General features: G+C 38.4%; 1 protein-coding gene across 1 annotated transcript in view; it reads left to right on the forward strand.

The window, feature by feature from the left end:
- LOC116905055 (protein FAM177A1) overlaps nucleotides 1-26,055 on the forward strand; it is a 62,562-nt gene that overhangs the window by 570 nt on the left and 35,937 nt on the right. The window contains exons 2-13 of the mRNA XM_032907748.1: nucleotides 8,808-8,917; nucleotides 9,860-9,951; nucleotides 11,000-11,084; nucleotides 14,868-14,972; nucleotides 16,232-16,298; nucleotides 16,379-16,436; nucleotides 19,008-19,158; nucleotides 20,465-20,613; nucleotides 21,065-21,165; nucleotides 21,696-21,782; nucleotides 24,198-24,271; nucleotides 24,624-24,732. Coding sequence (XP_032763639.1) covers nucleotides 8,840-8,917; nucleotides 9,860-9,951; nucleotides 11,000-11,084; nucleotides 14,868-14,972; nucleotides 16,232-16,298; nucleotides 16,379-16,436; nucleotides 19,008-19,158; nucleotides 20,465-20,613; nucleotides 21,065-21,165; nucleotides 21,696-21,782; nucleotides 24,198-24,271; nucleotides 24,624-24,732 — 1,156 coding nt within the window. The 5' untranslated portion in view covers nucleotides 8,808-8,839. The remainder of the gene's footprint in view (nucleotides 1-8,807; nucleotides 8,918-9,859; nucleotides 9,952-10,999; nucleotides 11,085-14,867; nucleotides 14,973-16,231; nucleotides 16,299-16,378; nucleotides 16,437-19,007; nucleotides 19,159-20,464; nucleotides 20,614-21,064; nucleotides 21,166-21,695; nucleotides 21,783-24,197; nucleotides 24,272-24,623; nucleotides 24,733-26,055) is intronic.

Here is a 26,055-nt window from a genome sequence, read left to right on the forward strand (position 1 = left end):
ATACCAGGTTTTATTTTCCTACCTTTTAGTGTTTATTAGCATGTTGGCTAGCATATTGTCCTTTATGCAGTAAGAACTTTTAGTTCAGTGGCAATGATAAGATGCACTGAGGGCTTTTCCTTTTATCAGTCAACACTACTGACCATGTATTTTTTTCTTTTTAGAAACTTTCTTAATCGGCTTTTCTGTTAACCAGTTTTCACTTAGATGTTAGATATGCATTTGTACAAAATGTTTATGAGGCTTTCTTTGTTTTTTCTTTTTAAGCTGAAGAGATAAAGAAGGACACTAGTCCTAACATGGAGATTCTAGCAGTACAGAGGATGAAAAAGTCCATAAATATATATTATAGCCTGACAAGTAATGAGAAACTCTAGTTAGGTAAAAAGCGATATGGGACAGTGATGACAGTTCTTAAGAGATTTGTTTGAGTCATTTGCTTTTGAAGGCTAGCCTCAATTTCCTAATAGGCTTCCAAGGATAGAAGAGGGTTAAGTACAGTACTATAGTTCCTATGGCACAGCTGTAATGGTGCAGAAGAGGGGGGAGACATTTCCCAAAAGCCTCTTTACCTCAACTTTTTGATATAACAGATTTAGTATCTTCCCTTATACAAGGAGTACTCCTGTAACAATCTGTGTCTGCTACTGGAATGGTAGTTTTTCTTTCTTCTAAAGATAGGGTTTTTTTTTTGTTTGTTTGTTTAAGTGCTTTTGGAGGCAAAGATAACCAGTAAAAACTTCCAGACCCTTGGGGTACTTTTAGTCTTGGTTAATTTGCTCTTTCATTTGCCCCATGTTGGTAGAACAGAAGGTCTTCCACAGACTCAGCCCGAGAGTTCTCGTCCACATGTTGCTTCCATACATCATTCCCATGTGCCAACCATTAACATGCACTTTTCTCTAGACCTCCCTTTGAGAGTTCTGCACTTACTGCTTCCAACTCCCATTTTCCCCTAGGCTGTGTGGTGTGTATGTGGAAACGTACAGAAGCAGTGCGCTTTGAGTTGTGACCCTTACTTGTTGGGTGTTGTTATGTGTAAGTTCAGTTTTCAAGGAGACCAAGCCACAGGTGCTTAGTTAGCTACTTTGTAGTCTGGGTAGGGAAATTACTGGAGCACAGGAATTAGAGGTGAGCCTGGGCATCATTATCAATACCCATCCCTAAAATACACAACGTAGTAGTACAATAAAAGGAGCACTTATCTACACATTTGCAAAAGTAACTTTTATTCAACTGAAGTGATTGTCGTCTTGGAGGCTCACTGCCTCTGTCTGCTAACCTAGACCTAACCCTGGAAGCTTCTAGCCTCCGTACACTCTTATCTGGGCCTAGAATGTCTTCAGCCTCTGAGACTTACTGCTGAATCAGCTCACCCACTGTAGCTCTTTCTGATCTCTGGCTGGCTGGTCAACTCAGCTGTTCTGCCTCAGACTCTTTTCCCCACAACTGATCCAATCCGGCTTCTCTCAGCCTCTCCTGTATTACTCTGTGTGGCCTCAAACTGACTGTCAGTGGTTCTGATCTTCTGACTCCTCATTCTCTGGTTTATTCTGTCTTCATCTAGATCTGGCTGGTTCTCTCTTTGCAACCTGCCTCTGTAAAACTTCTTATACATTTTTGTAGACTTCTAACTCTTGGATTTTTTTCCATTTGGTGCAGTTGCTGCTGTTTCTAAAGAGGTTTTATTATATTCTGTATATTTGGACATACACACACACACACACACACACACACACACACACACACATATATATATATATAACTATGTTGGCTTAGCTGACCTTGAAGCCATAGTTTCAAGCAATCCTCCTAACTCAACTTTCCAAGTAAAAAGTACCTATAATGGTCCTCTGCCTAAGATATTTTAAAAGTTGAGGGCAGCTTTCCATGCCTTTGATTTGAGGATGCTGCTGAGTGCAGTGTTTACTAGACCTGACTGCATACCAGGGTCTACAATGACAATTTTTGCTTTTCTAATCAAGAGTTTAGATATGACTTGTTCTCTAAAACATTTTATTATTTCCCCCAGTGTTAATTGCCCCTGGGAATTTAGCTTTGAGCTTTAAATGTAACCAGTGTAGCATTGCTTGAGCTTGTATCAACTCACACTTTTCCATCTGCTCCTTCAGTGATCTTGTCAATGTCAAAAGCAACTATTTCCAAGGTTTTTTTTGCTTTTTGTTTTCATTTTTCCTCTTGGAAAGATTTTGTGTAAAGATTCTTTTTATGACTAACCTGACAGCCAAAGAGAATCTTGAATTGCTTTGAATCTGTCTCTCTTTAAAAAAAGATTCCTTGTAGAGTTTTTTCCTCTCTTCTTTCCTATTCCTCTTTCTCTCTCCCTCCCTCTCTCTTCATTTTCCCCCCTTCTTTCTGGGCTGGCCAGCATGGGTCAGAGCTCCAGGAGTCTATTCCTTCTGAGTGCTAAGCTGTGCACTACTATATCCCACCTCCTTGCTTGGTTTAGTTACTATTCCTATTGCTCATTGAGTATGGTGTTGAGGAGGGAGGGAGGTGTATATATGTTTGTGCATGTGTATGTGCTAGAGGAGAAAGTTGGATGTCATCTTCTATCCCTCTCTGCTTAACCTCTTGAGACCGGGTCTTTTTTTTTTTTTTTTTTTTTTTTAAAATTTTTTTTTAATATTTTTTTAATTTTTTTTTGAGCTTATAATATAATTACATTTCCCCTTTTCTTTTCCTCCCGACAAGTCCTCCTTTATACTCCTAACTGGCTTTAAATTCATGACTTTTTTTTTCATTAATTGTTGTTACATACATATATGTTTATGCATATATTCCTAAATACATAAATATACCTTGTTTAGTCTATATATTACTTGTAGGTTGGTTTTCATGGCTGACCATATGCTATCAGATAATCAGTTGGTGTGCTCCCATGAGAAAGACCATCTCTCCTGCTCTTAGTTGCCTGGAATTCCTTGAGTAAAGTTGAGGCCACCTGGGCAGCTGGTCACTGCCAGGGTGTGTGTGCCATTATTGCACAATTAGGGTTATTGTATCGTGCCACTTGTTGTGGTTTATAGCTGTCATAGCTGGTAGGACTGATGGTTCCTTTCCTCCTCTTGAAGCTTCCTTTCACAGTACCTTCTGGTACCAAGAAAGCTAGTCCTCAGGGAGGAGGCTTTCTGGTCAGTTCCAGCTCAGAGAGAGGCCTTTGGGCTCTATGTCTAAAGTACACGGTGTCTTCATTAGTAGGGACTTGCCTTCTACCTCTCTCGGTGGGGAAGGCCAACCAAGGGCAATAACAGTAGCCTGTTCAGCAGCCCTGACAAACAACTCGAGAGAGGGCTTTTCATGGCTGTTTTTTTGGGGAACTATTGTTAGCTCTGATTGAAAAAGAATTTCACTTAAACTATATATGTATTTATTTACATACAGACTTACATGCATTGTAGTTTCGTTTGTTTTGTTATAGGTAGATCTTTAATAGTATGCTTCTTCGTAATTTCTTTTCAAACTCCCTTGTTGTTTTACCCTTCTGTCCTGAATTTCTCTCCCTCTCCACTCCCTAATTTGAGCCTTAATTTCCTATTTAGAGCCCTGTTTTCCTCTCTCCTCATCAAATCACTTATGCCCCACTATATCTTTCTGTATTGTTTCTTCACTCCATCAATGGTCCCTTTTCACTTTCCTGATTCTGTAGTCATCTAGGATGTGTACTCATCTGAAGATTTGTGTGCCTTAGAGAGAACATAAGATGTTTGAGGCTGGGTCTCTAAGTAAACCTAAAGCCCACTATTTTGGTTAGTTGGTTGGCCAGTGAGCTCCCTAGACCTACACCTCAGTGCTGGGGTACATGCATGCACAGCTTTTACAGTGGATGCTGGGAAGTCAAACTCAGATCCTCATGCTTACATAGCAGGTACTTAGTCATTGAATCATTTTCCTAGGCACCTCAAATGTTTAAAATTGTATTTATTTTTAGAGCAAACATGATTTATTAAGAAAAAGTGAGGAAAACTCCTGAGGGGATGGGGGTCCTAACAGTTTCTTTTCTTTTAAAATTACCTTGTTCTATAGCCAGGGTTGACTTTAGACTCATGGTCCTTCTGCCTTAGGCAAGCAGGCATTACCATGTCTGCCTAATAGAAGTTTTCTCTACCTTATCTTCCATTAGACTGTGAGGTGGGGGTGGGAGTAAGAGCTCAACTGCTAAAGTACTAAGTCCAAACCCTTTACTCAGATTTTAAATCTTTTGGTAAAAATACAGCCTAGAATAAAGAATGATAGAGATTTTGTAATAATCTTTATGCCCAACTGGAATATTTTGATTTATTGAGGTTGTCTAAGGGAGCCAGGGAAATAGCTGAGTGATTTGATTCCAGGAACCCACCTAGGGTAGTCAGTCTTTGGTTGCAAGTACATGTCACCTCAGCACTACAGATATAAAAGGGACTTCAGCCAGCTTATCCTTCTTGGCCAGTGCTGTGTCATTGAGTGACCCCTACTCAATAAGCAAGCAGGTAGCTCCTGAGTAATCACATTTGAGGAATCTCTGCTCTCCATGGATACACACAGATACTCAGATTAAAAGCATGCAGCACGATGCCTGTTTACAATGTTAGTTTTAGTGTTAAGGTTTTAAACTTTGAAAAACTAGTTAGGTATGGAGGCACACACCTGCACTCAAGACAGGCATGGGGATTGTTCCAAGTTCCAGGCCATCCTTGTCTATAGAGTGAGATTCTGTCTCGAAGGAACCAAATGGAGGAACTTATGATGGTATGAAATGAACAAGAGAGCTTTGTCTGTATTTATCCAATGTTAATTTATTGATTAGAAATGAAAATGTTTTTATGCTGGCACAATTCATAAAGCACATAGTAGGTATTTAATGACTAGTGGATGAGTACAAATAACACCTAGCTGAACTCCTAGTTTATATACTAATAGCATAAGCTCTGTCTTTCACAAAGAAGCACATTAGAAAATAGTTTTCTTCTTGATGTAAAAAATAATATGCAGAACAGTGTAGTATCTTAGTTAGGGTTCCATTGCTGTGAAGAGACACCATGACCATGGCAACTCTTACAAAGGACAGCATTTAGTTGGAGCTGGCTGATAGATTCAGAGGCTTAGTCCATTATCAACATAGTAGGGAGCATGGCAGCATCCAGGACAGCTTGGCGCTAGAGCTGAGAGTTCTACATCTTGATCTGTAAGGTAGCAGTGTCACTGGGCTTGGCTTGGAGCATATATGACCTCAAAGCCTATCCCCAGAGTAACACCTCCTCAAAAAAGGCTATACCTCCTAATAGGGCCACTCCTTATGGGCCAAGCATTTAAACACATGAGGCTATGGGGTCTATGCCTATTCAAACCACCACAAGTACTGCATGTTTTTAGTCCCAGTTCTTGGGAGGCAGAGGCAGGTGGATCTCTGTGAGTTTGAGGCCAGCCTGGTCTATAGAGTGAGCTCTAGTATAGTCAGGGCGACACAGTGAAACCCTGTCTTGAAAAACAAAAAGCAAAACAAAACTTGTAAGTATGCACTCGATACATATATATATGTGTGTGTGTGTGTGTGTGTGTGTGTGTATATGTATGTGTGTATGTGTGTCCAGCCCTCTAACATTCATCTTTAAGAATTAACTGGTACAACTTAAAATGAAGGATGACCTGTTTATGATGTCATCTTCACCAGATCACTGTGCTGTCATAGATAGCTGTATAACTCCTGTAGCAGTGATAAAAGATGAAGGGAAACATTCCTCTTCTTCCATGAAAGTAATTACTTCATTGATTTAGCATATCAGATATGGGATAAGAAATAACTCTTGAATCTTTTCAGTGAAGTAGTTGCTATTTGAGGTTAAGCAGTCATGTAACTATCTAAAACAAAAAAACCTTTGCTCATTCTCATCACGTTAGCAATAATTTAAAATTTTAATCTAATTTTATTTTTAATATTTTTTGGAGACAGGGTCTCACTATATCACCCTGGCTGGCCTCCAACTCACAGGGCTCTATCTACCTCTTCTCCTGTGTGTTGGATTAAAGGTTTGTACCACCATATCAAGCTTTAATTTTTTTCAATTAATTTATTTTTAAAATGTAGACAGTATTTCACTATGCAGACTTGGCTGGCCCCGAACTCACTGTATAGAACAGGCTGGCCTGGAAATAATGCATGGAGATCTCCCTGTCTCTCTAGTGTTGGGATTACAGGTGTACATCACCATACCCGAAAAATAAACATTTTTAACTTCTACATTACTAAATTTTGCTTGAGTTGGAATGTAATATTTAACTGATATGTAATATTTAACTCAGCCTGAGAAACCCTTTTTCTATTAAACCCTAAAGTTTATTTTCCCTTTTTGTAATCTTTAACTCCCCTAAGTTCAGTCTCTTAAGTCTCCCTATGGCAGATATCTTAGCTATTTTCTCACTGTTTTCCTTTTTATTATTATTTTTTTTTCCTTTTTCTTTTTTTTTGGAGCTGGGGACCGAACCCAGGGCCTTGTGCTTGCTAGGCAAGCGCTCTGCCACTGAGCCAAATCCCCAACCCTTTTTTTTTTTTTTTTTTTTTTAATTTTATTCTGGCTTCTTTACGCCTCTTGTGTTTACATGGCTGTTTCCCCCTCTACAATGGGGAAATTTTCTTAACTTCGTTGACTAGAGTCTCTGTGCTTTCAGTGTTTGTCTCAGATCCAACTCTCTCTTTTCTTTTTTTTTTTTTTGGAGCTGAGGACGAACCCAGGGCCTTGTGCTTGCTAGGTAAGTGCTCTACCACTGAGCTAAATCCCCAACCCACTGTTTTCCTTTTAAATTAACTTTTAGATGTCATTTTTTATGTTTGTGGAACTTTTGACTACATGTATACCTGTGTAGACACACATACCTGGTGCTAGAGGATAAAAGAAGAGGGCATCAGACTCCTTAGAACTGTAGTTAGGCACTTGTGAGCTGCCATGTTATTATTGGGAGCTAAACCTGGGTCATCTGGAAGCTAGTGCTCTTATTTCCTGAGCCCAAAATAAAAGTGCCTGTTATTTCAGAACCAAATTCTGATATCCTGTTTAGCTTAGCCTAATTTTGTTTTTCATTCTGTGTCTTTTATAGAAACCAAGAGTTGACTGTGACCCCTTATTGTTAAGTTTACTTCACTAATCATTTGTCAAGGTTCTCCAAAGAAACAAACAAATTTATTTTATTATTATTATTATTATTATTATTATTATTATTATTATTATTATTATTATTAAGCTGTGTGTGGGGCGGGTAAAGGTATTTTCCGTAGGAATTGGCTTAGACAGTTATGGAGACCAATAAGCCTGAAGTTCGTTTGGCAGGAGTTGTTGGCAAGTAGGAGGGCTTAATGTTGTAGTTGCAGTCCAGAGTCTAACGAAACAGGCTGAAGACCAAAGGCACAGGAACTGAATTTCTTCTCTTCTCTTCTCCCCTCCTCTCCCCTCCCCTCCCCTCTCTTCTCTCCTCTCCTCTTTTCTTTTTATAGTTAGGCAAGAAGAATTCTGTTCTGGCATTTACTCTGCTGCTCTTTCCTGTACGTCGTCTTACCAGCTAGTTCTTTTTTTTTTTTTAAGATTTATTCATTTATTATATATAAGTACACTGTAGCTGTCTTCAGACACACCAGAAGAGGGGATCGGATCTCTTTACAGATGGTTGTGAGCCACCATGTGGTTGCTGGGAATTGAACTCCGGACCTCTGGAAGAGCAGTTGGGTGCTCTTAACCACTGAGCCATCTCTCAGCCCCTTACCAGCTAGTTCTTAAAGCACGCTGAGGATAGGCAGTCATATTTATTTACCTTCTGTTGAGTTCTGTCATCCTTACATGTAGCAGTATATCTGTATATTTTTATAAAGATACACCTTTTTGTTTGTTTTCATTTTAGACTGTCTCATGTAACTCAGGCTGGCCTCCAGCTCATTATCCCTGTTCTTCCTGCTCCCTCCTTGCAAGTGCTAGGTCTTCAGAAGTGTACACCATGCCTGGCTTAAGAAAAAGGAGTTTTGAAGCTACTGTATTTTGGAGTTGAGAAAGCAGTAAATCACTTTTGAATAGGAAGAATAATGGTTTTCTTGGTGGTTAGAAGAATAAAATGAAGTAATATGCTATCCTTTGTTTGTTTTGAGACATGGTCTCACTGTGTAGCCTTAATTGTCCTAGAGCTCTCAGTGTAGATCAGCCTAGCCTCCAACTCCTAGTGAATCCCAAGTGCTGGGATTAAAGGTGTATGCTACCATGCTCCTCTTGACGTGATGTTGTTTATGTGGAGTGGTTTAGTGGGTGACAGTCATGTAGTTAACGGCTCAGCAGTTGATTTGTTCTGTGCTACAAAAGTTAAGTGATTTATGAATTAAGGTAAGTTTTCCTCTCCTTTTTCTTTTCTACTTAAGAGTCAGATTCAGAACAGCATGGAGTTCTGTAATGGGAGCTAAGCACCATATCTGTGGAGTTCACTTCTCTTTCTCTTTTTCTTTAAAGTGGACACCTTACAGTTACCCATACTCACGAACATGTGCCAAAGAGAGGACAAAATCAATTGAAAACCATGGTTTCGCTTCCTAACAGATGTTATTAGACATTTAAATCTGATGATTTATGTTTAAGATTCTCTAGTTACATATGAAAATGGAAGCTGTCATAACCAAATTTGTCTTTTGGACAGGAATGTATTAAAGTTGCAGGATGAAGCACTAGAAGCTGAAATTATAGTGTTCAGACATTGGAATACTTTAATTTGAATTTAAATATTCCTTTTCTTCACTTAATGAGAAATGATTTTCACTTATATTTTCTTTTCCTTTCTAGAGTTCTCACAAGTACATCTTAAAACCTTCAAGATGGTTCTAGCAGATCTTGGAAGAAAAATAACATCAGCATTACGCTCACTGAGCAATGCCACCATTATCAATGAAGAGGTATGAAAATACAGTGCGAGATACATGTGCTGGTGATTATTACTAGGATTAGAGAACTGGACTAAATATGTCTCTTTAGACTTGTGATTTAATTTGATGTAGATTTAGTACTATATAAATACACAATAACAGTAAGAGTGCTTTGCACTGGAAAATCCACTACTGTGTTATTTCACCTCTCTTTTTTAAACTTAATTCTTTTTATTTTTAAGTGTGTGTGTGTGTGTGTGTGTGTGTGTGTGTGTGTGTGTGTTTGTGTTTATGTGCACAACAGTGCTAGTGCCAATGGAAGCCAGAGAGGTTGGGTCTCTAGAGTGGAGTTACAGGGGACTGTGAGCTGTCCACGATCTAGGACTCAAGCTCAGGTCCTCTGAAGGAGCAGCAAGTGCTCTTGCGCACTGACCCATCTCTCCTTCCATTATTTCATCTTATTAGTCAGAACTTTTAAAAAATATCCTCAAAATCTACCTTTAGTTAGTTTTTTTTTTAAAGCCAAAGCAAAACAATTGTAGCTTTTGAATACTTGTATCTGAAAATATAATATGCTGTTCTGTCTCAACATAGATCTAAGACTTCAAGCTTCCTTCTTTCTCCTTTGTTAGATATGTGCTTATCCGGTTTTTTCCCTGTACCTTATATTTAGCATTCTTTATATAAAAGATTAGCATTTTAGCCTCATGTGGGGGTGTGTACTGTAGGGATAAATAATACTTAGTTATCAATACCTGTGTAAAACTAAATGCCATGCCTTAATTTGACAGAATGCCTGGGATTTAATACTATTTGCTCTCCAAGGGCAATGGAAACAATTTTTCTCACCTCTAATAGAGTGGCACCGCTGCGTTGTTATTAAGCTGCTGTACTGCATGGAACTGGATCAGCCATTATTTTTCTGTTGCTGGAGTAAAACACTGAGCATATTTCAACTTTCTCTATTTTCAGGTACTAAATGCTATGCTGAAAGAAGTGTGTACAGCACTATTGGAAGCAGATGTTAATATTAAACTAGTGAAGCAACTGAGAGAAAATGTTAAGTAAGTCGAATTAATTGTGTAAAAACAAGACAAACTTAAGTTTGGTTTGCTGGGATGGAGGCAGTAACTAGGAAAGTTTGCTTTATTATAAGTACTTCTGTACAGCACTGGAGTGTTTTAAACTCATGTGTCAGAAAGCTCCTTGTGGAACTGGTGTGGTGGCTTGTGCCTGCGAGGCTGAGGCAAGAGGAGTATCATGAGTTCAGTACCAACTGTTGTTACTCAGCGAGCTTCAGGTCAGCCTTGGCTAAAAGATTTAAATGGAGAACAGAAGAAAGGAGAGAGAAAGATAAAAGGACTATGTATTCCCCAAATTATGAGTGGTTCCCTAAACAAACCGGGGAGGGCTTCATTTCACTGTAGATTTTCTTCTGTCTTACTTGCTTATTTGGGTGGAGTTAGTCATTTATTATAGTTAAATGTGATACAATTTTAATATAAAAGGTTTTCAACAATTCAGTTTCTTCCTGAAATTATGTTAAGATTATGAATCAGCCTTCTTCATAATGGAAGAGCTATATTTTCTTTTGTTTTGTGTTTTGGTTTCTCTGCCCCTGTTTGAAGGAGTCCTCTATGTGGACTTTGTTACGGTCGGTATTCATTGAAAGGGACATAGGACAGGGCACCTGGGACCAGACAGGAACTTCTAATAACTTCTTGGATCCCAGTTCTAGCATTCCTTCTCCTACAATGATAGTCCTAGAGAAGATTCAGAACTTCTAGCATTTAAACATTTAGAGCTAGAAAGTCAGTGTGATTCTCTGTGTATAAAATTTGCAAGCTATAAAAAGATAAAATTAATATTTTGTGTTATATGTAGAGAAATTAATATTTATGCATTGATCTGTAAGCCTTCAAAAACTACCCAAAGCCTTGCAGTTAGTCTTTTATAGTATAATTCTTTGTGGTATAATCTTATAAATCTATAACAATTATTTGAATGCTAATTAATATGAATAATTGAATACTCTTCCATTTTGTAGGGTAGAAGCACTTTGAGATTATCTTGACTTGTTTTTCTTCCTATCCCAATTGTCCCTATTGTAAGGTCTGCGATTGATCTTGAGGAGATGGCATCCGGTCTGAACAAAAGGAAGATGATTCAGCATGCTGTGTTTAAAGAACTCGTAAAGGTAAAGGAATATCAAGACTATGAGCCCATCAACTCAGTGCTTTTGAGTCCCTTCTAATGTATCTTATGGACGATTCATCTGTATTGAAATATAAACTTGAGCCGTCAAGATGCTTCTCTAATAAAGGTATTTGCTGCTAAAACTAATAACCTGAACTCATTCCTGGAACCTGTGTGGTGGAAGGAGAGAACTGACTCCTGTAGCAGTTCCCTGACTTTCACATGTGTGTCATGGCCATAAGCACACACAGGTACACATACACTCAGAAAAAAGTTAGGAAATAAATGGCAGGGCCATTAACCTTTCTGAAAGTGGGCTATTTTAAAAAAAATATTTGTGTGTGGGCCTGGGGAGGTGGCTGACCAGTTAAGAGCACTTGCTGTGCTTTCAGAAGACCCAGGTTCAATTTCTTGTTTCCACAACCATCTGTAACTCTAGTTCCAGGGGATCACCACAGGTACGACATGGTGCATACATACATGTAGGCAAAACACACATGAAATGAATAACAAAAATACAACTAAAAAGAGTTTGAAAAAATATTTTTGTGTGTCTGTGGATATGTGCATGTGATTTTTGGTGCCTATGGATGTCAAAGACTCAAGATTTCCCTGGAGCTGGAGTTACAAGTGGTTGGTAGCTACCTAATGTAGGTGCTGGAAACTAAATTTAGGTCTTTTGTAAGAATTATCAGCTCTGGAACTTCACTGGGAAGCATTTGTTGAGTAACTACTTGGTGCCAGGCTGTATGCCAGGTACTGTGGACAGCCAAGTGCTGGTCCTTATCTCAAAGAAGCTTGGAGTCTAGAGCAATGATAGGTATACAAAGCCAAGTTAAAACCGCTTTCAAAGTAACATAGAACATTATTTACTCTGCTGTGTCCTGTTGGGGATTGCACATAGACTGCACCCATGACAAGCACATGCTGTCTTTGAACTGTATCTCTGGCTTGCCCTCTTTACCTGTTCACTGTGCTGGTATTTACACAGCTGACAGCCGCTAGCATGAATCATGAATACAAGCTATGTAATGAGACACTGTCTGAAAACATGAACAGAAAGACAGTAACACCAACTAAATTATATTATTAGTGACTAGGGACTTTACCAGCAGACACTTAAAATGCCAGCTTTCACTTAAATCCATAATCAGACTAACAGTAGATATTATCAATTATATTAGATTGTGACGTTGATTATGCATATATCTTTTTAAGGTTCTGTGGATGAAATGGGAAATATAGGTAAAGTTCTGTCTGTGCTGTACTCAAGTGTCTTAATTCTCTGGGGAAGTCAGTCTGTGACTTTGTTGCAAGCTAAGGTCTGCACTGCTTGCATAGAGTACTATTATATAAATGAGCAGTGAGCAATGAGCATATTTTCTAGTTATTTCTCACCTGGACTTAATTTGGCAGAATTTTTTTCCAAAATGAAGTGAACCTTTCACTTTAAGGAAAATAACTGACAATATTGTAGCTGGTGAAAAAAATTAAAGATAAAATTTTATTTGAAAATGTATGAACTAGGGGACTGTAGTTTGAATCTCCAACACCACACAAAACAAGTAGAAGTTGCATCTTTAACATGAGTTTGATAGAATCCTGATGTTATTTTTCTGACAAAATTAGTACTGACATTAAGTCAAGATTTTTAATGATTAATGAAATGTGTAATAATGTGAAATTTGCATAACTCAGTGGCTAACTGAATGGTGATATAGAATCATGCACTAGGATAGTACCTATGCGAAGTATAGGGTAGAGACACAGTTTCAATGCAGCAGACTAAGATTTATATGGTTTCAGATCACACAGTACAACTAACTCATACAAATGAGTGTGTTTATTCTTCATATAAAAAGGTTGGAAATGTTTTAAAGTGTGGAAGAAGAGAGGATAGTTTTATGAAATGTTCAGTGATAATAGCTGAGTTATTCTGCCATGAGTGTATAGAATGGAGATGAATGTAGGGCAGCCTTTCTATATTGAAAAGATATAGCAAGAAGAGAAGTGGATTTGTTTTAAGACAGCTTTTGCCTAATTTAGAAGTTTTCCAAAGTTGTGCACATGCTTGGAAAAGGGGCACGAAATGTGTTCTAGCATGTTTTCTCCTCTTTACTAGTCTTTCTCTGAAATGCATATGCAGTAAGTCATATATAATATCTTGACGATATTGACTAGGGTTAGTTTGGCAGACTTCCTTATAAAGGTTTTGCGTATGCTGAACCACATGTTCTCTTTTGCAACATTTTAGCTCTGCTTTTGAAATGCAAAGATAGTAAATGAATGAACATAATTGTATTCCACTAAATTTATTTATTAATTAATTTATTTATACCAGGTCTGGCAGTTCACCCCTGTAATCCTAGCAGGGAATGCTGCTCAGATGCTGCTGCAGGAGTTCTAGGATAGCCTGGGCTACGTAGTGATCTCTCACCAACCTAGAGAGATCTGTTTAATCATCATCACCATCATTGTCAATCATCAAAAATCACGTGTGAGGGGTTGGGGATTTGGCTCAGTGGTAGAGCACTTGCCTAGGAAGCGCAAGGTCCTGGGTTCGGTCCCTAGCCCCGAGGGGGGGGGGAAATCATGTGTGAAAAATTATTTCAGGCTCTACATTAAGCTTTTGAGCATCTTTTAGAATGCTTTGTACTTGGCACACATGGTAGTGTATGTCTGTAATCCCAGGTCTTCATGCTGTCAGGAGGAGAAGAGTAGGAATTTTTTGCTAGCTTTAGCTACATAGTTCACGGCCCACTTAGGTAACACGAGACTCAAAAATAAAACACAGAAAGTAAGCCTTGTGCTGTGGAACTGTTCCTGTGTGACTCTTTCCCACTGACCCACTGTAAAGGTCTACTTTTCTCCCTTGCTTTCTTTAGTAAATAATTTTATAGATCTTTTGGTATTAGAAAATTTCATATTTGAATTAGAAGGTGCCTTCATGTGCCATTTGTCATTTTGCTTCATACAAATGTTTGTCAAATTGAATATGGATGCCAGTCTAAACATGTGATTATCTAACACTTGTAATGTATTTAGACTAAACTGTAAGGTTATTTAAGCAGGAAATTAAATTAAACACACTAATTTAAATAAAAAAGAAAAGGTGAAACCACATAAATGGCCAAGTGCCTGCCTTGCTATATGAAGCTCTGGGTTCTATCCCTATTATCAAAAGCAGCTTTTGATTTTTTCTTATTTTAGTTAAGAGAAAAGACAAATTTAAAAGGTATACACTAGCTGGATATGAAGACTTGTTATATGAGAAAAGAAATATAAAATATTGCATATAGATTGCTGAATGTTGAAATGGTAACATTTGAGTAATATAAATGTATATAAGGCTAATAAGATATTCAACTTTGTATATTATGAGTTTTTGAAAATTTATTTAGTGTGTGTGTGCGAGAGAGAGAGAGAAGAGAGAGGGAGAGAGAGAGAGAGAGAGAGAGAGAGAGAGAGAGAGAGAGAGAGAGAGAGACCATTTTAACAACTTGAAGGAGTTGGCTGTTTCTCTCTACCATGTGGCTCCTGGGGGTTGAACTCAGGTTGTGAAGTCTGGTAATCACCTTTTATTAGGAAAGGCCTGTACAACTCTGTAGTACTTTATAAAACTCTTAAATTTCACTCTGCACGAAGGGTCGCTAGAATTGCCACAGAATGTTGGGATTACGTAGGCATCAATAAAATGAAAGCATCCTTAGCTTGACATTTATAAATTAAATGTCATAGAGAGAACGCCACATGTTAGTCTGATATTTTTCTTTCTGGTGTTTAGCTTGTAGACCCTGGAGTTAAAGCATGGACACCGACTAAGGGAAAGCAAAATGTGATCATGTTTGTTGGATTGCAAGGGAGTGGTAAAACAACAACGTGTTCAAAGGTAAATACTCTTTAAAGAAAATTTATGTGGACGATATATTCGTATAAATAAAGTTTTATTTTAAAGCCAAGATATAGATTGTTTTACAGTTTTGTTACTTAGTGTATCTCTTCTGCTTTCATAATATTTTTATAGGAAAAAACAGAGTCCTATAGTTTCCTATGACGTTTGTTAGAATGTCAGACTTCTACACCGGGTGTGGTGATGCGCGATTGTAGTTGCAGCCACTTGTGGAGGTAGGGAGATCAGAATTGAAGGAATCCTCAGCTACGTAGTGAGTTTGAGGTCAGCCTCAGCTATAGGAGACCATCTCAAAAAAACAAACAAAACCAAAACCAAAAACCAATGAAAAGCAATGTTAATTCTGGTTTCTTTTGAAACAGAAAAAGTAATCCCTATTCTTAAAGAGTGAGTTTTGGGGGGGCTGGAGAGATGGCTCAGTGGTTAAGAGCACCGACTGCTCTTCCAGAGGTCCTGAGTTCAAATCCCAGCAACCACATGGTTGCTCACAACCATCTGTAATGGAATCTGATGCCCTCTTCTGGTGTGTCAGAAGACAGCTACAGTGTACTCATATACAAAATAAATAAAAAAACTTAAAAAAAAAAAAAAGAGTGAGTATGGCCAGATATAGTGGAGGAAGAGGCTGATGGGCCTTTCTGTGTTGAGGCCTGCCTGTCCTGTAGTTACTTCCTGCCCAGGCAGGGCTACATGGTGAAAAGGAGGTAGGGTATGTGTGGGGTAGCACTCTCGTGTACACAATGACTTTTTTTTTTAATTGAAGAAAACACAGGAAATTTACTTTGTTTTGACACTAAATTCTCCTTTGAGTGATATCTTTTATATATTCTTATATTGCTCCTTTTGATCATTTTATTGTACCTCTTTTCTATAATTGGGTTTCCCAACTTAGTTGCTAGTTTTTTGGGGTTTTTTTTCTTTCCCCCACAAACAAGGTTACATGTTATAGTTTAAGGGCAGGGGTAATGGTGATTTTTAGAGGGTGGTATTGATTATTTTAGCCTTAACATTACAAGTTAAGATTTTTAACAGTGATTATTGTTGCTTTTTTGTCTTACAGTCATTGAATGACAATTTAAACTCTTAAGAGAATTGGCTGTGCCTCAATCTTTTATTACATTCAAGAGAATTATGATGCTTTACTTCACTCCTTAGATAAATAAGATTAAGCAATGAAGTTGTGTATAAGATGATCTATTGTGTTTTCTGATACTTTATTTTGAATCTTCCTTTCCCAGTTAGCATATTTTTACCAGAGGAAAGGTTGGAAGACCTGTTTGATATGTGCAGATACATTCAGAGCAGGTAGTGTGTTGAAATTTAAAATTTGTTTTCTGTAATTTCTGTTGTCATATTTGGAGCTTCATTACCTCTTTCTCTTTTAGGAGCTTTTGACCAGCTTAAACAGAACGCCACCAAAGCAAGAATTCCGTTCTATGGAAGGTAGGAACTGTCTGCTTTGGTTTTTGTGAGACTTGGTCTCAGTTTTAGTCTGATCTGACCTGGAAAACATTAGTAGTCCAGGCTGGCCTCTGGCTTGTGATTCTTCCATCTCAGTTTTCTGAGTGCTAGGATCACAAGATGTGTGCCACTATACATGGGTTCCTTTTTTTTTTTTTTTAAAGACATTGGAAGCATACCTCATTAATAGATGCTAGGGAATATAAAGTATGTAGTCTAAAAAAATTAAAAATAAAAGTAGGGGCCTGACAACCTGAGGTTGACCGTAGAGACACGGTAGAAGGTGAGAACCAGCATCGGAGGGTTACCCTTTGACCTCCCTCCACGTGTGTATTGTGGCACCTCAGTGTGTGGGTATGCCTACTTGTGTGTACATGCACACAAATACACACACACACACACACACACACACACACACACACACACCTACAAATAAGTATATCTTTAAAAAACTAAAAATGAAGTCATGTTGACATATCTAATTGGCAATATAGTGCTGTTATACGTCATCTCCCGTACACATGTTTATAGGAAAATAGGTTACTTTGGATCAAAAGGACTATTTGACAGCTGTCTTAGGTAGTGTTACTGTTGCTACAGCGAAGCACCATGACCAGAAGCACCTTTGAGAGGAAAGGTTTACCTGGCTTATACTTCCACACCATAGTTCATCATTGAAGGAAATCGGGACAGGACCTTCAACAAGAAGGAACCTGGAGGCAGAAACTATGTAGAGGCCACGGAGGGATGCTGGTTACTAGCTTGTTCCACATCGTTCTTCTTGAAGCATGTTATTAATTGAGGTTCCTTACTGTTAGATAACTCTAGCTTGTGTCAAGCTGACATAAAACTGACCAGCACAGCTTTGTACCCTGAGTCCTACTATAATGGGTCTAGGGATTGTATACATTTGTCAAAACTCATCAAAGGAGGCTGGGCATGTAATGTAGCTTATGGATAGAGTACTTGCCTAGGATATACAAGGCCCTGAGTTTAATACCTTATACCAAAGCAAAACAAAAGACAGAACAACTTCCCTTCAAAAGAACACTTACTAAAATGAATGCAGTGGGCGGCTGTAGAGATGGCTCAGTAGTTAAGAGCGCTGACTACATCCTGAGTTCAATTCCTATCAACCACACGGTGGCCCATAACCATCTGTAATGAGGTCTGGCACCCTCTTCTGGTGTGTCTGAAGTGTACAACAGTGTACTCACATACATAAAATAAAATCAATAATTCTTTTTTAAAAGTTGAACATAGTGGTCACTAGTGAGCTGCCCAGCAGGTGGAGTCACTTGTCACCAGCGTGGCAACTTGAGTTTGATCCCCAAGACCTTGCCAGTGGAAAGAGAACCTACTCCTTCAAGTTGCCCTGTGCCTCCTCATGGGTACCATGGTTTATTCACACTTATAAGTGTACACCTATAGAAGATCAAGTAAATAGGAGATTCACATAATAAAAAGAATGAATGCAGTGGCACACTTGGTTGTGTTGTTTGTTACAACATCCCCTTTAAACTCCCCTTTAAAAATTTACTACAATCTTTTTTGAAACCTACTATCTATATTTATGTAGTCATTGTCACTTTCTATGAAGATCTTTAATTCCGTTTCCTTACAACTTACAAAGTTTAGTTGTATGGCTGTAATCTCAGTACTTAAGGTGCTGAGATGAAGATTATAATAGGTTCAACACTACCCAGATCTGTATAGCTAGTACCAGCTTAGCCAGGGCTACATAGTGAGACATTATCTCAAAAAATAACTAATCGGTTGATTGGTAATTAATATGTTGTAATGGTAATAACTCATTTTAATTTATTTATTCTCTGTATGTTTTACCTGCATATATGTCTACCATGTGTGCCTGCCTGGTGCCATTGGAGGATAGAGGAGGACATTGTATTGCTTGGAGCTAGAGTTCACATAGTTATGAGCCCAGCTTTATGGGTGCTGGGAACTAAACCTAGGTCCTCTGGAAGAATGGCCAGTGTTCTTAAGTGCTGTGCTATCTTTCCAGCCCCTGCCCCTGGTTTTTGTTTTGTTTTGTTTTGTTTTGTTTTGTTCTGTTCTGTTTTGTTTAGGGAAGTATTTGTCTTGGTTCGTGTCTGTTTTAATACTAACATACCAGGAAAAACATAAATGTCCAGCACCGATTCACACAGTAAATGATGATGTCATCTGGTGGGCTGGTATATAATCTAAAATTATTGTTTCACAGGCGCATTTAATTACTTCATAAAATTATAGCAAAAGGTTGTTAAATGGAGGTATAATACACTTTATAACGTGACTTCTTTTATTAAAGAAGATATTAAAAAATGTTTAAGGAAACAATTCAAAAAAAACCTGAGTTTTGCGGTAGGACCTCTTGATGCCAAAGAAATGGGCTTCAGTATTTATTACTTATTAGTAATTTCTTCTTAATTGAAACTATGATAATTTCACTTTTTCAGAATAGATTAAAAGTAAACTGACAGTTTCCAAGTAAATAATATTTGAATGTTTTTCCATCATGGTGTTGTTAAATCATTTCCTTATCTTGAATAGCTATACCGAAATGGATCCTGTCATCATTGCTTCTGAAGGAGTGGAGAAATTCAAAAATGAAAATTTTGAAATTATTATTGTTGATACAAGTGGTCGTCACAAACAAGAAGACTCCTTGTTTGAAGAAATGCTTCAAGTTTCTAACGCTATAGTAAGTAACTTTCCATGAAGCACCATTTTAAGAACTTCAATTTAACTATGAAACCTGATTGAGTTAATAAATCAATTATTCCTTACCTGTAAGACAGCTGCTATCACTGATAAAGGACTACTGTCATCAGCATAGAAAAAATAATTATGAAAAATTAAGAATTAACATTAAGTGTTTGTTGGGCTTTTCCTTGTTACTTAAAATCAGTAGAAGCCATAATTTTAAAGATTTTTCAGAATGAAGCCTTAGTAGTGTCATTTAGTGTTTCCTTTAAGCTTTTAAAAAAATGGAGCTTAGGTATAGTGGCACATGCCTTTTATCCTAGTACTTGGGGAACACAGGTGGATCTCTGTGAGTTCAAGGCCAACCTGTTCTATGTTATTTTACCTTCTAGGCCAGCTAAGGCTACATAGTGAGACCTTCGTGTTCATTGTTCTGTTGCTATGAAAGGGACAACATGACCAAGGCAACTTTTATAAAAGAAAACATTTAGTAGGTCTTGCTTACAGTTTGAGAGGTTTAGTCCATTAACATCATGGTGGCACACAGACAGACATTGTGCTGTGTTTGTAGCTAAGAGTTCTACATCCAGATCTGTAGACAGCAGAAAAGAGCCACTGGGTGAGCTTTTGAAACCTCAAAGCCCATCCACAATGACACACTTCCTCCAGCAAGGCTACACCTACTTCAGAATGGCCACACCTTCTAATCCTTCTTCAGTAGCACCATTCCCTAATGACTAGGCTAAGTTAAATATAAGGAGCTGTGGGGACCATTTTTAATCAAACCAGCACACCCCGTCTCAACAAAACAAGAATGAAATTATGATGGAAATAATGTAGCAGTGAGAAACAGTTCAGCATCTGTTGCATAACTTATTCTTTGGTTGATGATTTGTGCTAATTAGTGTTTTTTTACTGTTATTTTGACAAAGGATTTTTTCTATTTTTTGAGACTTTTTTTGTAGCCTTGGCTGTTCTGGAACTAGTTCTCTTTAGATTATGCTGGCCTTAGCCTGGAACTGCCTGTCTTTGTCTCCCAAGTGCTAGGATTAAAGGTGCAACCTTTCTTCTTCATCTAGATAACAACTGAAAATAATCTAAGAGGTTACCAATGATTTCCTCTCTGTAGCATCAGCACAGCTTTCCCTATTTATTTCTTTGTCAAGACTTGTATGCCACTTAATTCATGGTGCTCCTCAGTCAGTACTTACTGATTCAGTGTTTACAGTAAGCATCCTGTACATGCTCATGGTGACCTTTCTATAATACCAGTAAAAACATGTCTTTTTATTTACTCTTTCTAGCAACCCGATAACATTGTTTATGTGATGGACGCATCCATTGGACAGGCTTGTGAGGCCCAGGCAAAGGCCTTCAAAGATAAAGTCGATGTAGCTTCAGTAATAGTGACGAAACTTGACGGTCATGCAAAAGGAGGTGGTGCTCTCAGTGCGTGAGTATCAATGGGAGTTTCCCTCTGTTGCTAATCCCTTTGCCGTATAGACCATTTGTTTTATGTCTTGGTATCGTGTGTGTGTGTGTGTGTGTGTGTGTGTGTGTGTGTGTGTGTGTGTGTGTGTGTTTTTTATGAGTTTCTTATTCTGTTTTTAAAAGCGTTACAGTAATGGAACTGATAGAATTCATAAAAGAGATTTAAATACAAAAGGAATTTTGGAACCCGCTTGATATAGGTCTAACTAGTGAAAAGAAACTTTAATTCTATACTTTTTTTTTTTTTTTGTTCTTTTTTTTTTTTGAGCTGGGGACTGAACCCAGGGCCTTGCGCTTCCTAGGCAAGCGCTCTACCACTGAGCTAAATCCCAACCCCTATACTTTTTTTTTTTTTTTTTCTATTTAAAAATTTCTTTTTGAGGTTATTTTTTATTTTATTTTTTTCTTTGTAGAGTTGCTGCCACAAAGAGTCCAATTATTTTCATTGGTACAGGAGAACATATAGATGACTTTGAACCTTTCAAAACACAACCTTTCATCAGTAAACTTCTTGGTAAGTATAGTATGAGCAATCTCTGAGATCGTATGGATCTTGGAACAAATTAGGGCTTTAGTCCTGTGCTTACTATCTTAAAAAGGTAATTTCCTTTTGTGACTTATTCTAACTTGATTTTACTTTTCTTTAAGTGCTGGAGATCAAAGCCTGGGCCTTGCATGTGCTACGGAACTGCAGCCCCAGCCCTCTAAACCTCTTCTTTATTGTGGTTAGTGTGGAAAGATGAGTTATTAGATGCAGAGCTTTCCAGAAGAATTTGTGCACATAATACAGAAAACGTAGTTGTAGTGATAGAAGTTGTGATGATAGTAAGACTTTCTGTTGTCCTAAAGTTAGGTATAGTTAGGGAGTAGGGAACATGGAATTAGGAAGTTATATCTTTAACCTTAGCATCAGCTCTTTTCACATGAAATGCAGTGAGAGTGCTGAACCAGCCTTGCAGAACTATTACATGTGTCCGTGTATTTTTAATGATGTAAAGGTGAGCATATTGTTATCTGTTCCCTTCTCTCCTTGGTGTCTTACAGGAATGGGTGACATTGAAGGACTGATTGATAAAGTCAATGAGTTGAAGTTGGATGATAACGAGGCACTTATAGAGAAGCTGAAGCACGGTATATTTGTAGCAAAAAGGCATTTGATCTCAGTTTTTTTGTTTTTTTTGTTTTGTTTTGTTTTGTTTCTTTTTTCATGGTACTGAGGAGTGAACCAGGGCTTTGCACATGCTAGGCGAGTGCTTTACTGCTAGTCTACCTCCCAACCCATTGGTTTCTGAGAACATGTCTTACTGTAAAACTAGGCTGGCCTGGGACTTTTGACCCTCCTGCTTCTACTTACAAGTTATAGGCAGGCACTACCATGCTTTCCCTTGATTTTTTCTTTTCTTTCAAAAAGAATTGTAAGCCAGGCAGTGGTGGCACATACCTTTAATCACAGCACTTGGGAGACAGAGGCAGGTGGATCTCTGTGAGTTCAAAGCGAGCCTGGCCAGAGTGAGTTCCAGGACAGCCAGGGCTACACTGAGAAACCCTGAGTAGCAAGAGAACAAGACTGGGAATGGCATGGGCTTTTGAAACCTGGAAGCCCATTTCAGTGACAGTTCTCCAGCAAGGCCATACCTTCTAATCATTCCCTAACAGCCCACCAACCGGGAACCAGATACTCAAATGTGTGAGTCCGTGAGGACCATTACCGTTCAAACCATCCACACTATCCTTGAGCTTGGAATCCCTTTGCCTCAGCCTCTGAAATGGTGGAGTGACAGGTGTGTGCCTGCTGATTCCATCAATCTAGAATCTTCCAGTCTTCCCCTTGCCCTTAAAGTGCTTGTGAGTGATGTCATTGTGTAGTCTAGGTTCCATCTTCTGCATAAGGTTTTGACACTGCTATATTTAGCATTCTGAGCCAGCCTGCCGAACTTTCAGTTTCTCACATCTTGATCTCTCCTCACATGTCCTACCTGATTCCTAGAAGCCTATGATGCACGTTCCTTTGTACTCTATAGTTTTTGTTGTCATTCATAAGAATCATTTGATATGACCTTCCTGCGTGAAGGTCAGGGTCATCAGTGTCCTTCTTTCATCTTCACAGTGCCATGCTCAGTGTCTGATACATTGGTCCTCATAAATATGGATTCATTGCCTCCTGAGTTCTCTGTCTTCTGTCATTCTTTGTTGATTTTTTTCTTTTTCTTTGAGAATAGTCTTTGAGCTTGCTATGTAGACTAGGCTGGGCTCATCCCCCTACCTCTGCCTCAGGAGTTCTGGGATTAAAGTTCTGCATCATGTACTATACATAGTCTGTCTACTCTCTGACTCTGACTCCTCAGATATCTGCAGCATTTTTGTTTTTATTCCTAATATTCTGCTTGTTTTAAGGTCACCACGCTCTACTTACCTTCCAAATACAATTATTGTGCCAATGTTCTCCAGTTAACATTTGACAGTGTTACTCAGTTTTTCTCCTTTTAAAGTTTTCATTTCATTTTATTGCATGGACTTTGTGTTTCTGTCACTTTGTTTTATAAAAAAAATTTCACGTGTGTGTTCATATGGATGTGTGTATACCTACACATCATGTCATATGTATGGAGATCAGAGGATAACTTGCAGGACTCTCTTTTCTCCTATCTTTGTGGATTCTGGGGATCAAGCTCAACTCATTAGGTTTGGTGGCAAACACTTCTACCGCTGAGCTATCTAGCTGGTCTTTGTGAATGGCCAAGTGGATGCTAGGATCTAAACAATGATTCTTAGAGCAGAACTGGAGGCACTCTTTAGCATTGAACCATCCATGGCTCCAGCCCAGGCTTTTTTAAAAATCCTGTAACGTCCATTTCCCCCCAGTCAGTTTATTTCACACAGCATGATCGCTCCCTTATTTTATTGTTGTCATTACTGATGTGTGTATGTGTGAGTGAGTGTGCTGTGCAAGTATGACAGATGAAAGAACAACTGGAATCAGGGCTCTACTTCCACCTTTTTATAGTTCCAGGGATTAAACTCAGGTCAACAAGTAGCATGGCAAGTACCTTTATCCACTGAGCTATCTGACCAACCTACATAATTGTTTTTGTTTTTGAGACAGATTCTTCCTTTCTAGCACTGAATGGCTACAGACTTGGATTCCTTTCTTCTCAGCCCCCTAATTGTAGCAAGTATAGCTGTGAGCCACTATACCCATCAGCATAATATTTTTATAGTCATCAATGAAGTTATATGTAACTAATTTTTTTCAGATAGGGACTCTTTATATAGCCCTAACTGTCCTGAAGCTCCCTATGTTGAGCAGGTTGTCCTAAAACTCATAATCTGAGTTTCTGTGTGATTGATGTGTTTATCTAATGTGCTAGAGTAGTAGTAGGCTTCTGTGCGGCACAGTCTGACCATGTGCCTACTACCCCTTATATATAGCATTCATCCTGACCCCCACACAGTGACTGTGCAGTGAATGTTTGTTGATTGCATAGTGTGCTTCAAGATGAATTCGTGCTTGCTACTATATCTGAATTTTCTTGTATTGCATTTCAGGTCAGTTTACATTGCGAGACATGTATGAACAGTTTCAGAATATTATGAAAATGGGCCCATTCAGTCAGATCTTGGTTAGTTACCCTTAAATGTTTCTAAAATTTCTTTATACTTTTTTGTGTTCATCTTATTTTTACAAAGAAAGCAAGTTTATAGACTGCAAAGCAGCAGGCATGGCTGTAACAGGAGAGCCACCTGCCTTATTAGCATATACCAATTGTGTAAAATAGTGGGGTTTCATTATGACACTTTCATGAGTTTATTTGGTGTACTGTGTTTTTCATTGTAATATCTAAGAACAGATATACCTACATTAATCATTGGATAAAATGGATCTTTTAAGAATTAGTTTCAAAGTTACTATTTAAATATTGACATTTTGAATGATATCGAGTCATTGGTGACTATATTTAAAATCTGTTTTAGGGGATGATTCCTGGTTTTGGCACAGATTTTATGAGCAAAGGAAATGAGCAGGAGTCAATGGCAAGGCTAAAGAAGCTGATGACGATAATGGACAGTATGAATGATCAAGGTAAGAAAGGATGACTTGACTGGGGCAGTATTCTGAGTATCAGCAAGTTCTGAGTGGCATTATTTTCTCATTGGCAAGATGGAAGAAACTTAGATCAAAAGATTATTTTCAAATTGATGTAGAATAACTTGAAAGCTCTAGACTTAAAGGGTTATAATCGTTGGGCTGATTTGTCATTGAGAGAAATGTGATGTAAAATACTGTTGTTGTAAAAATATAAAAAATATAAAAAGTATGGTTGTCTTTTATCCACACTAGATCCGGCACCGCAGTGTCCCAAGATATCTGCTGGATATCTTAATTCTCAGTCAGCAAAGCCTCTCACCCACTCTGCTCCATCCTATATCACACTGCCGAAGGCCCCTCTCTGAGCCTGGCAGCAATCTCTCTACCTATCTAGCTCCCAAGGCAGGTCTCCATGCCAGAAACACACATCCCAACTCCGTGGTGGCCCCTCTGCCGCCACACACTCTCCCAAACTCAGTTCTCCACTTGAAAGAACACACGACACAATAACCCTTGGCCCAATTGATAAGATATAATTGCCCACCTAAACATAAAAGCCCAGTACCATCCACCCCTTAAGAACATTAGTAACAACCTGTAAAGGTACAGCGTGGAATCTTAACGTCACCTGCCATATTGTCCTGCCACGGCTTCTCTCCTCCTGTCTCTCCCTCCTGTCTCTTCCTCCTTTCCGTTCCAGTCTCGTCCTCTTCCCTCAAATTTCTCTCCCACCCATCCTTCCTTCTCATCCAATGACAGGCCTCGTTCTATCCTGTACCAGCCCTCACTTGTATTTGTATTTTACAAATTAAATGGGGAGAAGGTTCTGGTGAAGTCACCTGAGTCCTGAGTAGTGACTAGGCAGCCGTCCTTAGGGCTTCGAATTAGCATCAAAATACAGATAAACTCCAGGGGAAACCACAGTATTTCCCCCTTTTTGTCCAGGTAAAGGCCTTTTCCCTTATATATAAATTGAGTACAATTATTACCATTCTACAATTTATAAAAAAAACATATACACTCAAAACCCAGTCCATCAACTTTGTCTATTAACTAAAGCACCTTGTCATCTATCCTAAAAGAGTATAATTTTATACCAGACTTATATCCTGGTTTGCGATCGTATGCCATCTGAAAAACCACCCTTTCAAATTTATTATCTTTCTCAATGCTAAACAGCTTGGGTTGTCTATGAGACTACCAGTCTTCAATCACGTCAGAAATCTGAGATATATCTATACACATAGGAAGCCTAACATGGCTTCCCGAACTGAGAGGTTGTAGAGACAAATCTCCACCAGCACAGTCCTCTGTTAG

This window comes from Rattus rattus, chromosome 7, assembly GCF_011064425.1.
Source record: "Rattus rattus isolate New Zealand chromosome 7, Rrattus_CSIRO_v1, whole genome shotgun sequence".
NCBI classification, from domain to species: Eukaryota; Metazoa; Chordata; class Mammalia; order Rodentia; family Muridae; genus Rattus; species Rattus rattus.